At 43.2% G+C, this 12304-nt stretch overlaps 1 protein-coding gene across 3 annotated transcripts in view; it reads left to right on the top strand.

Annotated features, from left to right (window-relative positions):
• The window catches only part of suz12a (SUZ12 polycomb repressive complex 2 subunit a), a 125730-nt gene that overhangs the window by 26689 nt on the left and 86737 nt on the right, over nucleotides 1-12304 (top strand). For all 3 annotated transcript variants that reach the window (XR_009650830.1, XR_009650831.1, XM_060901307.1), the window contains exons 4-5: nucleotides 9472-9540; nucleotides 9647-9696. Coding sequence is in view for 1 of the 3 variants with exons in the window: in XM_060901307.1 (XP_060757290.1) it covers nucleotides 9472-9540; nucleotides 9647-9696 (119 nt within the window). In the remaining 2 variants the exon portion in view is untranslated. The remainder of the gene's footprint in view (nucleotides 1-9471; nucleotides 9541-9646; nucleotides 9697-12304) is intronic.

Genomic DNA, 12304 nt, shown 5'->3' with positions numbered 1-12304 from the left:
ATGTATTTTTAAAGTAGTAAATTTGACTTATTAACATTTACTTACATTAACTATTTAATAACAAATAATTCAGACCACTGCAGAGAATGAGTAATATGTATGCAAAAATGAACAAATGTATATCCAAAGATTGTTTTATTTCTCAAAATACTGTTGAGCCGGAAGCTCTGTTTTTTTCGGTTCTGAAAAAGTCATTTTTCCAAATCGTGTAAATCCGTTAAGATTTTTTTTTGGGGGGGTATAGGGGTGGCTGTCTCACTCTCATAGGGCCAATGATTTTCTGTGATCGCGGAAAACAGATGGAAATTACGGAATTTTTATGGTGAAACATTGCTCGCGTGTCAAAATGTAACTGCCGCAGAAGGCTTCCGCCCAAGCAGACATGCCTTCAGTGTTGCCAGATATTGCTAACGTTTTCCACCCCAAAATATGTTCAAAACCAGCCAAAAAGCACCTAAACCTGCCCAATCTGGCAACACTGCATGCCTTTCCGGTCAAGTGATTGTGATTGGCTTGTGGCACACCTAGCCAGCCAATGAGCTGCTTGTTTACAGATTCGCTCCCCGCGTCGCAACCAGAATGGCGACCGCTTAAAAGAAACGAACGCTCTGCCAGTGGCGAGTGTGGACGTTGCGTGACTCGCAGAAGATTGTCGCAGGTCGGCGAAAAAACGACTTACTAATAGATATAAAAAATAAAAGTAATTTAAGTAAGTTTAAAATGTAATTTAAATAAAAAGTAAAGTATTCATAAATTGAAGTTTGGAAGCGCATCTGTTTTTGGGCTGAGGAGAAGTTTGAAAGGGTGTACCGCGATTCTGCCTTCTTGTATCGCGACACGGATTGTGGCTCTGCGTATCGCGATTTCGATTTCGATACGCATATTGTTACAGTCCTAATTATTATTATTATTATTATTATTAAGTGGTTTCAGAAGTTAATGTAGAGCCCTGACATTACGGTATATTAGCCACTTTTTTTTTTCTCTCTCTCTCGTTTATCTGGTCAGTTTGGGTTCTAGTCTACCAAAACATGGGCGAGTCCACTGGGTCTTTTACTTGCCTATGGTTTGCGACCTAATGAAAATCCTTCATCTTTTTTTCAGGGGGGAAAAAAAATGAAGTTTTAACTTGAATTCTCGATGGCGACAATTTTGGTTGCTGTTTGTAATGTATAAACGATGTAATGAGAAGTGCGATTGAGTAATGCAGCAAAGCTCCACGCTCTTCACCACCTGTAGTGTCACCAGTTCTATTGCCATATACAGGCAAAACCGCTAACTGAAAAAAAAAAAACCCTCTCGAGCAGCAGGTGAGTGATATGGAGTTCCTGATAACTCAAAGCAGGCTCACGGCAGATGCGTGAGGTTAATTCAAGGCCGCGGACGACGACGAATAGATTCTGACGATTGAGAAGTCATTGAGAAGTTCTTTCTCACATCATGCATGGTAATAATTGTACATGTCTTCACTCGTCACGTTTTGAGAGTGAGAATTTTTGCGAGTTTCCATTCCAAATGCTTAATAAATGACGACGACTTCTAAATTGCACCACGTCCTTCAGTTCTGTTTAGGATCATGAAGACGTGCTGATATTTAACGTGAACACGGGTATAGTACCGGTTAGGGATGTCCCGATCAGGTTTTTTTGCCCTCCGATCCGATACCGATCATTTGATTTTGAGTATCTGCCGATACCGAGTCCCGATCCGATACTTCTTATAATCCATAAAAAATAATAAAGACGAGGAAAGAAACGGATCCAGGATGTTCCTCATTTTTTTTTATTTAACACCTTATTTTAACATCCAACAACTCCGTTAGCAAACAGAGCACTTACGTGAGGTAGTTTGAACAATAAATAACATAAATTAAAAAACATAACCTTAAAATACCTGGCAGGAATGTAAACAAATAAAAAAAAAAAACTGCCACAGTGCCAGTAATTTGCTTTTAAGAACGCATCTCACAGTGGTATACAGTAATTTCAATTAAGGAAATGAACGTTTTTCTTGATGAAAACAAGCATTTCTACCCTTTCAGGTTTGAGCCTGTTTTTGTCATCCAACACGTTTGCAACAGCACTAAAAACTCGCTGTATTGTGTCGGGTGTTTGTTTTTCAGGTGCCGTATCAGGTTTGTTGTATTAAATGCGGCCCTTTCCTGTCTACCCCTTGAAATTCCAGCTTTACATATTTCACAGTTTGCTATGGCAATGTTGTCATCAACTTTGAAATACTGCCACACCACAGACATACTTTGCTTTCCGCTTCGAACTGCTTCCGTGTTCAACTTTGCCGGCAACGGGCAGCCAATAACCAATAGCGTCTCTGCTACAAAGTGATGTCATGCCGCACGTGTTTTTGTTGCTGTGTTGAGACAAGACGTCTGGTCTCACTCTGTGCCAACGCATAGCTATTGATGTGTTAAAAATGAGAATATATTATATAGATATATATCCGATCCCTGATCGGGAGGTAATGCCCGATTCCGATCGAGTCTGAAACCACGTGATCGGATCGGGACATCCCTAGTACCGGTCAAAAGTTTGTACGCCCGTACTCATTCATCTGTATTTTGACTGTTGTCTACATTGTAGACCAGGGGTGGGCAATTATTTTTTCCATGGGGCCACATGAGAAACAGAAAATTTTGTGGAGGGCCGGACCAAAAGGCTGAACTAAATTCTGCATAATATTAATTGTATTTATTTATATAAAGCAATAAATAACATTGCAGTTACTGCAGTTAGCAGTAAAAACAAGCTGCTAAGACTGGTAAGAGTATGGAAAAAACGAGGTTGCCTTACAAAAAAAAATATGTAATTTATTCAATCAAATTTCCCAAAACAATGGTTAACAAAACGTGAACGTTTGTACCATTTTTTTCAGTCACATTCACCCCAAAACACAATAAAGACATCACAATATTGTCTTTCTAGTCCAAATATCAAGCAAGATGCATCATATTATAATAATGATGCCCACATTTGTAGTCTAATCACCTCATTTGGTGTTTTTCAGTTTTTTATTTGTTCAGTGAGAGAAATCTAGTCTCTGTTGGTCTTTAACGAGTGCATCAGAGTCAGGTTGAATGTCTGAGGTGGAGATGCGAAGCACAGCTGACAGATGATCATCAGTCGATTCGGTGTAGGTATCAGATCTACAGATCGGCTCGGGCTCCGGCGCCTGCTGGTGACGTCACACTATGTGATTGGCTGGACCGTTTGAAAGATGACGTACAAGTTTGTGGTTGGTCTGGACAAATTACGGAAGTAGTTATTGCGGGATTAGGTTTCGTGGGATTTCATGTCATGTTCATGTCGCGCGCATTGCGTTTTTGTTGAACACAACTTCAAAATAAAAGCAATGCACATTCAGTCCATGCATGGGGTAAAATTAGAAAATACGTTTATTTTGTAATTTCTAATTAACCTTACGCGGGCCGGTCAGAATGAACCAAAGGGCCGGATGCGGCCAGCGGGCCGTAAAATGCCCAGGTCTGTTGTAGACCAATACTGAAGACATCAAAGCGATGAAGTAACAAATGGAACAGATGTGGTAAGCAAGAACGTGTTAGAAAAGCAGCGTTTTGTATTTTAGATTCTTCCGAGTAACCAGCGTGTACCTTGACGCTTTGTGCACTCGGCATTATCTTAACCAGCTTCATGAGGTAGTCAGCTGGAATGCTTTTTCAATTAACAGGTGCCTCGTCAAAAGTTAATTAGTGCAATTTCTTGCCGCCTTAATGCATCTGAGATCAAATAGTAAATAAAATACAGTAAATAGCCCTATTCCACAACTGTAGTAATCCATATTACACGCATGAAAATCCCTCACCTTTCGGCGAAATTCGCCGTTTTGAAACCAAAATGGGTGACCTACGTGAATCGTGTAGATCCGATGAGAAAAAAAATTTGGGGGGGGTTTGATATTGACCCAAAGGGCAAGGAGGTCGCTTCGCACCCATAGACAGCTCGTGCCGGTTTGCGCCTCCTCCTCCTGCTTTGATATTGACGCCATAGCGACGAGTACATCTCGCTGCGAAGGGCAAGCAGCGTCATTTCGCGCCTCTTCTCCTGCTGGCCACAGCGTGCACGCATCAGTCAGAGTGCAGACCAGACCGCTGGAAGCTGGATTGAGTCATCGGACTGAATTTCCTACTTTTTTCAAACTTTCCTGATTTGCCATCAAAACAAACAAAACTTCCGGCTTGATCACGTCAGCATTCGAAAGAGGGCGCGCGCGTGTCTTTTGACAATCCCTGTGTCCGAAATGGCTCGCTACTCACTATATAGGGCACTGTATAGTGGAGACGCCATTTTGTAGTGCTGTCCGTGCTGAAAGAAATCAAATTAAAAGTCTCAAATTTGATTTAATAAAAGACAGCAGCAAAGAAGAAAGGATTCAGCCTTGATTTAAAAAGAACTGAAAGCTGCAGGTACTTCCATATCTCGGCAGGCTGAGTGGTATGCTGGGGCACCTCTTGCCAGCAGACCAGGATGTCCAGAGGGAACTTGTGCGGTTCGGTGTTGACCTGACCATCCCCAGCTTCAAGGACGGAGAGAGCATCGTGGAGTGGTGGGGTGATGTCTTCGACAAACCAGACAAGTGCCCCTCCCTGGGTGCACTGGTTAAGTGTTGCCTCTCCATCTTTCATGGACCTAGAGTCGAGTCCTCATTTAGTCTGATGAATGATGTAATTGATCAAAGGAGTGGCAACATGAACGTGGAAACATTTAATGCAATACAGACGGTCAAGTACACGCTGATGTCCAGGGGGAAGACAGCTATGCAGCTCTTTAGAAGGGAGAACGTGAAGTTTGGGGAAGTGGACAGAACATTGTGCAAGAACATTAACTCTGCAGCAGCCACATACAAACACCAGCAGAGGGTGAACAAGGAGGAAAAGCAGCAGAGCAAGTATGGCTCTCAAGCAACTTGCAGTGCTCAGCAGGCCAAGAAACCGACTGCTGAAGGAGAGAAGCGGGCAAGGCTGAAACGTGGCAACTCGGCGAAAGCGGGCCATGGAGACACTGGTGGTCCAGGCAAATAAAAGGAAAAAATGATCACTATTCCTTGTGTGTTCTCCACTTTCTTCGTTCTATTATTCGCATTTTTTTCCAGGGCATAATTTCACTATAACTACATGTATTTGTACTGTATGTCCTTGTGCAAATGTCAATACAGTATACTTAGGTGGGGTTTACATTAGACCGTATCAGCGGATCATCAGATTAACGTTTTTAAAACGATTAGTGTGCACACAGCAACACCAATACACGATTTGCGTGCACACAGCAACACCAATACACGGATACGCTCGGCTCCGCAGGCATCCTGCGCTCCAAATCACTCCGCCCTGAACAGCGAGTGCCCTCTGGAGGGTGCGCACTCCGGCCCTGCGCAGCTCACAGAGCGTACGAGTGAAGTGCACAAGCAGTGATTCGGGACTGAGCCGCTGTGTGTGTGATCCCAGCGCAGATCACTTACCACTTGCAAGTGGAAGGATGGCAAGCCTAAAGACAATCATAACTACACAATGGGCAGTATTTGCATCAGTATTTTGCAGTATTTTCATACTTTTATACTCTTTTTAATGAAAGGTGATACAAGGCGGAAGTCTGCGCCGTTTTTCAGCAGTCGCATCACATGACCAACGCCAGCGAATCAGGAAGGTGGATGTCACAGTGACGTTGTCCAATGACGACGCCAGCTACAGCTCAGCACAGCGTATCTGCGTATTCTCAATGTTTACACAGCATCGGACCAGACACGATCTGGATTGAATACGTGGACGCTGGCGGATTCCCATTTCCCGGCGTTTCCAGGCGTTTTAATGTAAACGGACAGCGCATCCGCGAAGAAAACGAGACAGATACGGTCTAATGTAAACTTGGCCTTAGTAAGAAGGCTATAATATTTATTCTGGGGGAGGACCACCCAAACAAAATAAAACCACACCAGAGGCCACGTCACCACTCGCGCACCCTTCTCACCTTTTTTCATGCCTGATATTATGTCAGAACCGCTCAACTAAGTAAAGAGAAACGACCTCCGTCATTACTTTAAGACGTGAATTGTATTTTAATTAATAAGAATAAATAATAAATAAAAAAAAACACTGCATGAGATATATCCAAACTTTAGACTGGTCCTGTATATGCTAAATAAGCACCAGAGCACTTGGGGACATGTAAGGAATAATGTGCAGCGAGACAGCTGCTGTTATGAATTAAACCCCAACGGGGTGATGCAGGATTCCAATGCAAAGCGGAAGACTCTTCAATCACCTTGAAGGGGATTTATTTAAATAATATTGGCTGGCTTTGAGTGGTATGTTGGATGTATTCCGTTCAGCTAGCATGATATTGAACTCGTCTTCGACTTGTTCAAAGTCGAAGACGAGTTCAGTATCATGCTAGCTGAATGGAATACATCTTGGAGACCACGAAAAAAAGCCAGCCGTTGTTTATTATTATTATACATACATGCACTCGTATCCGCATTCTTGAAGGCTAACGTGAGCTTACCTTCAAGTTGGCGCTGTCAGCATGGCAGTGACGTCACCTTCCAGCCGGTGTAGCATTCATCGGTAGTGTTGGCGAATGCTAATAAAGCAGTCCAGCCAGTGCTATCGAAAGCAAGTAGTACAGGCTAACGACTGAGAAATTAAGATTTCTATCTCCAGACTCTTCTTCCACATCCGCTCGCCATAATATTTTTCACTCCGACTTAAATTACATCGGTAAATGAATACTTAATGAATTGCTTTTAAAATCAGCATCAACAACTCCACTTAACGGCGAGACCTGGAAGCCAAAAATCTCTCCAAATCTTCCGTATATTACGAAGCAAACCTGGCGATCATGTTTGTTTACAAATTGTCGCTCGCTGACGCGGAAGTTTTACGTCTCCAACGTGTCTCTCTTCCAGTTTTTCGATGTCCGTTGGCATGTTTTTCTCTTGTAAATATGCGTGAAGAATATCGAATGAATTTTTGGGAGCCTTTCGGGTGTTCAACACGTCTTTTCTCTTTCCCGGCGAACACAGAAATGGTTGTGCGGAAATTTCTCACTGGATATTTGCGTCAGGTCCGACGTGTGACGTTGTGTTGTCTTGACAACGTGCAATATCGTAACAATATTGCACACTCATTCTCCATGGGGTAGAGTGGTGTAATATACGTAGGATAAGGGATATGACGACAATATTGCATGTTATCAAACCAAATGAATGAAACCCACTAGAAGGGAATAGAATGCACGTTTTTATTCCATCGAAAACGTGTCCTGCATGTATAATAATTTGTAATAATGACCGGCTCACTGTCTCACTTATTGCTCTTTTTTTTTTTATTATTCATTAATTCTCGTTATCTTACTTATTACTAAAGAAATTTATAAATTTGGACAATATTGATTGATTTATTTAATTGCTTCCGCTAACAACGTGGTCCATAGCATGGTCTGTCGTACAGAAATGACAGACTGTAGAATGCCGTAATTTGCCATTCAGAATTGAGTATTCGACAAAGCCTTGTAATAAAGAAATATAATTAATGTGATACTGTTACGAACCTCAGGGTTGAGTATTTTCCTCGAACAGCATGTCCTGGAGTGTCTCATTTCTCTTATGCCACAGTAGTTGTCCAACAGTTACAACTGTTCAATTGCAATTAATGAAGGGCAAATTTTGATTTTAACGTTTGTTACATTTAATGTTGTGTGATAAGTTACTTCTTGTTATGGCAATATAACTGCTATAACCTGTCATTGCATCACCACAACAAAATCTTTCCACATATTTAACAGTTATTCTGTATTTTTTCGCTTAAGCCAGTATCTCACTGGGCTGCGACAAGTTGGAGACGCATCAATTGCGATAAAATATGCAGCCCGGCTTTCCCTCGGCAGGCAGGGAAGTAGTAGAGGAAGCCTCACGGAAACTGACTTGAGAAGGGTTCGCGACGGCTTTGCGACACCAGCGACGCATTTGCGGCTATTTTGAGAGAAATTTTGTCGCACAAATTTTTTGAACATGTTCAAAAATTTCAGCGACGAAGGAGCGACACTTTGCGACTCATGCAAGGAAATTGAGAAGCCCCGCGAATGTTTCAAGACACTTTTGAAACTCTCTCGCGAATGACATTCGCAAGCTGTCGCAGCCCAGTGAGATACTAGCTTTATTGTGTCGCGTCTTCTCTAAAAGTCCCGGATAGTGGCCTAGTGGTTAGCATGTCCGCCTCTCGATCGGGAGATCGTGAGTTCTGTTCATGGTCGGGCCATACCAAAGATCATCATAAAAATGGTACCTACTACCATCTGGCAAGGCACGCTGCAATACAGATGCGAGTGGGGAGTTAAACTCTCGTGGTTACCAGAGGAGCAGCCCCCCCACTGTAACCCAAGCTATGTAATAGGCGAGAGGCCGAGGGCTATGGAAACGTAGTCTGGCTAACGCAACTTCAAAGCTCTGCGAGCACTGGTCTGGCGTAGATATTAAGCCCAACCGTTTCCCAAAGTGCGTGGTTGACCCGCCTCCCTGAAATGCCTCAGTTTGCTACTGGTCGAAGCCAGAAAAGGCTGTGACGAAGCTTAAACCGATCACATCACTCTTTCCTCTGACATATGTGACGCGACGATAGGATTCTCGCTGAGCCCCATTGATTTGGCTACTAGCGGGGCTAACTGGTAGATTAAACTCTTACCGAAGCCGGTCGGGAGCAAGGCGAAAACGTCCTTCCTTTCAATAAATACCTCCAGGGCTGCTCTTTGCTCCGTTTTCGATGAGAACTTCCCGTTGAATGCTTTCAATACAGCATCTACCGCTGTGTCAAAGGCTTGCCGCTGCTCCATGTTCGTAATGTTTCTAGTGAATGAAGCGCTTCCGGCATAGATTCTGTAAACAATCTATGGCTTCCGGTCGCAGTTCTGCTACGTCACTGCCTTGAACACGCCTCTACCCAGGGCCGTTGGAGATGCTCAAAGTTGATTGGCTCCCGATTTTTCGGGAGCTTGGAAGAGCTGGAGATAGCTTGCCTTGCCAGACTAAGTTCGCAACAGCCCCCCGTGTTGCGTCACACTTAGGATGGGCGGGCCCAGGCTAACGGAAACGGAGATCGGCGCCGCCCGATGCGCCACATGGCGCGGGAAGGACTTTGACTTGACCTTTTCTCTAAATGTCCCTGTGATTAATTTGTGACTGCAGACAGGATGACTGATCAGAACAAGTACTTTAACTGTGTTGTAAAAGGAATCATGTCGCTTTCTGTATCCCATTTAATACACTTCGGAAACCAAAATGAGCATTAGAACATTAAACAAATTCCATCTGGGGGGGTCGCGTCAGAGCAGACTCCGTGTGTTCGAGTGTTTGAGCCATACGTTGGCTGATGTTTCATCACGAGACCTAACTAACCACAAAGTGTAATGTTTGAGACGGCGCCTCAGTGTCTTCCTGTCTGTCTCTCAGAAAACATTTCAGCTTGGACGATCTGCTCTGCAAAGTGGCGAGGATGAAAACTGATCAGGAGGCACACAAGTAAGCTGCTCTCTTGATTCAAACTTTTTTTTTTTTTTTTTAAAGGTGTGCGATATCTGTGGTTTGTATGAAAGTGTATGATGCATGTCGTTGAATTGCTCCTCAGTTTGACGTCACACCTGCAGCTCACTTTCACTGGCTTCTTCCATAAAGTTGGTAAGTGCAGCTCTTACCCTGATATTACCTTCTCGTTTCATCTCCCAGCATGACTTCTCACGTTTTTTCACTGTTTAAGAGCTTGTCCCACAAGGTACAGTGTCTTCCAAAAGTATTCATCCTCCTTGGTGTTTTGTCGCATTACAAGCTGGAATTAAAATGGGTTTTTTTTGGGGGGTGGGCACCATTTTGATTTTCACAACATGCCTACCACTTTAAAGGTGCAAATTGTTGTTTTTTGTGACAAACAGTAATTAAGATGAAAAAACAGAAATCTGGAGTGTGCAGAGGTATTCACCCCCTTTCATATGAAACTCCTGAATAAGAGCTGGTCCAACCAATTCCCTTTATAAGTCACGTAATTACTTGATTAAGATTCATCTGTGTGCAATCAAAGTGTCACATGATCTGTCACATGATGTCTGGATAAATCCACCTGTTCTGGAAGGACCCTGACTCTGCAACACGACTAAGCAAGCAACATGAAAACCAAGGAGCCTCCAAACAGGTCAGAGACAAAGTAGTGGAGAAGTATAGATCAGGGTTGGGTTATAAACAATATCCCATGGAGCACCATTAAAGATCTGATGACACGAACATGACTCTATGCAATTTCTTAAATAAACTATACAACATGGCAAACATGTTAGATTTCTGTTATAATTACGTGAAAAGAAGCTGTTGTTACGCAAATATCCAACTTTTAATTGCACTGCGCAAGAAAACTGGGTCTGTGGCTCGCGGCCATGTTGTGACGTCAGCGGAAGAACACGCTGCGGTTCACTGGCGGTTCTACTCAATGGAAATGGCGCATGAAAACGCCGGTGAACTCTCTAGTGCTAGCTCTTCCTCTTCTGGGAGTCTAGAATTGTGTTGATCTCTTCCGAATAGAATCTATGATAGCCTACCCTCTTTACCCTTTGCCTCTCGTTGCTAGGCGGCAGTTACATGAAAGCCGCAAGCTTTCACAAGCAAATACACGACTGATATCACGCCGACTTTATGATTACATTTATGATTATCATGTAGAATCTATAGCTCTACGTACCTTTATCTTATGTCGTTTCACAACACATGTTCTGACAGGAGGACTGTCTTTGGATCCGGCATAGCTACTAGTAGACCCCCTCCGGAATACTGGCAGTGTTGCCAGATTGGGATTTTTCCCGCCCAGTTGAGCGGTTTCAAGTGCATTTTGGTGGGTTTTGTACATATTTTGGGCTGGAAACCGTCAGCAGTATCTGTGCCAGATACTGCTGATGTTTTCCAGCCCAAAATATGTTCAAAACCCACCAAAATGCACTTGAAACCGCTCAACTGGGCGGGAAAAATCCCAATCTGGCAACACTGTGTAGGCACTGCTGATGGTAGTAACACACGTTTGTGCTGAACTGAACACCCAAGAGATTCTTTTAAGCTGGGAAGGGTGTCAGAACAATCCAAATCGAAGTGTTCAGAGCACAGGACGGATGTTGGTGAGGGCTCCCACTTGTCACGAGTGCGCCTGACTTGCTTCACCCACTTCGCATGCACCTCGGGATCTCTGGGAAACTTGAATAAACTTACCCCATCCTTGTGGGTTTTGGAGCAAAAGCCGGCAACACAATGCGAAGGCATAATAACTAAAATAAATATATATATATAATGTATAATAATAATACTAATAATGACAAACTGAACACCTGTCGCATCAACAATAAACTGGTAAGTTAGGAGGAAGGTTCTTTCGCTGACGTCATATAGCTCCTCCTCCTCTTTCGTCTCCTGGGTGCTGCAGCCCCGTCAAATTTGCCCAAATAGCCGCATTTTTTATCATAACTTGTAAAATAGGCGCCTTCATGAATTAATATATGGATCATCGGGAATTACTTTTTATGTTATAAAACATCGCCAAAGATGTCAAAAACCTGTCATCAGCACCTTAAATCCATGATAGCAAAATGGAAAGAATATGGCACCACTACAAACCTGACAAGAGAAGGCCACCCACCAAAACTCTCAAACCGGGCAAGGAGGGCATTAATCAGAAATGCAACAAAGACACCAAAGATAACACTGAAGGAGCTGCAAAGATCCACAGCGGAGATGGGAGTATCTGTCCATAGCACCACTTTAAAATGCATATTCTGGACCAATTTCTTTTTTTTTTTTTTTTTTAATATATGAAAGTATGTCCCTTTACACACTCATCCAGAAGGGTAATTTTGCACAAGGCCATCTGTCTACAGCAGAAAAAAATAAAATAACAAAACACGTCTGGAAAAATCCCAAGGGAGTCTGGAGCCAGATTCGTGACGTCACCTGCGGAAGCGCCAGCAGCTGCGCGAGCTTTGCACGGTTTCAGTGCACAGCCTGTACAGACCAAGCGCTCCCATTTCTCTCTCATTGTCCGGTCTTTTGGAAAACGATGAGTACTAATCCCATCAAGATTGGTGTTGCTACACCCTCCTACGATACATCTGTGAACCATTTTAATAATTACGCGATAACGTTGAAGAAATTTGTAGAAAACCACCAGGTCGTTTTCTCATAAACAAACCAGCGCTGACGTAGGATTCAGAGGGAGGCGTCCCGCACGCGACGTCACGAAAATCAATGTTTGCCGGGA

The sequence above is a fragment of the Neoarius graeffei genome, chromosome 20 (genome assembly GCF_027579695.1).
Source record: "Neoarius graeffei isolate fNeoGra1 chromosome 20, fNeoGra1.pri, whole genome shotgun sequence".
NCBI lineage: Eukaryota > Metazoa > Chordata > Actinopteri > Siluriformes > Ariidae > Neoarius > Neoarius graeffei.
The sequence above is the reverse complement of the archived record's forward strand: the minus strand, read 5'-3'. Positions and strand labels throughout refer to the sequence as shown.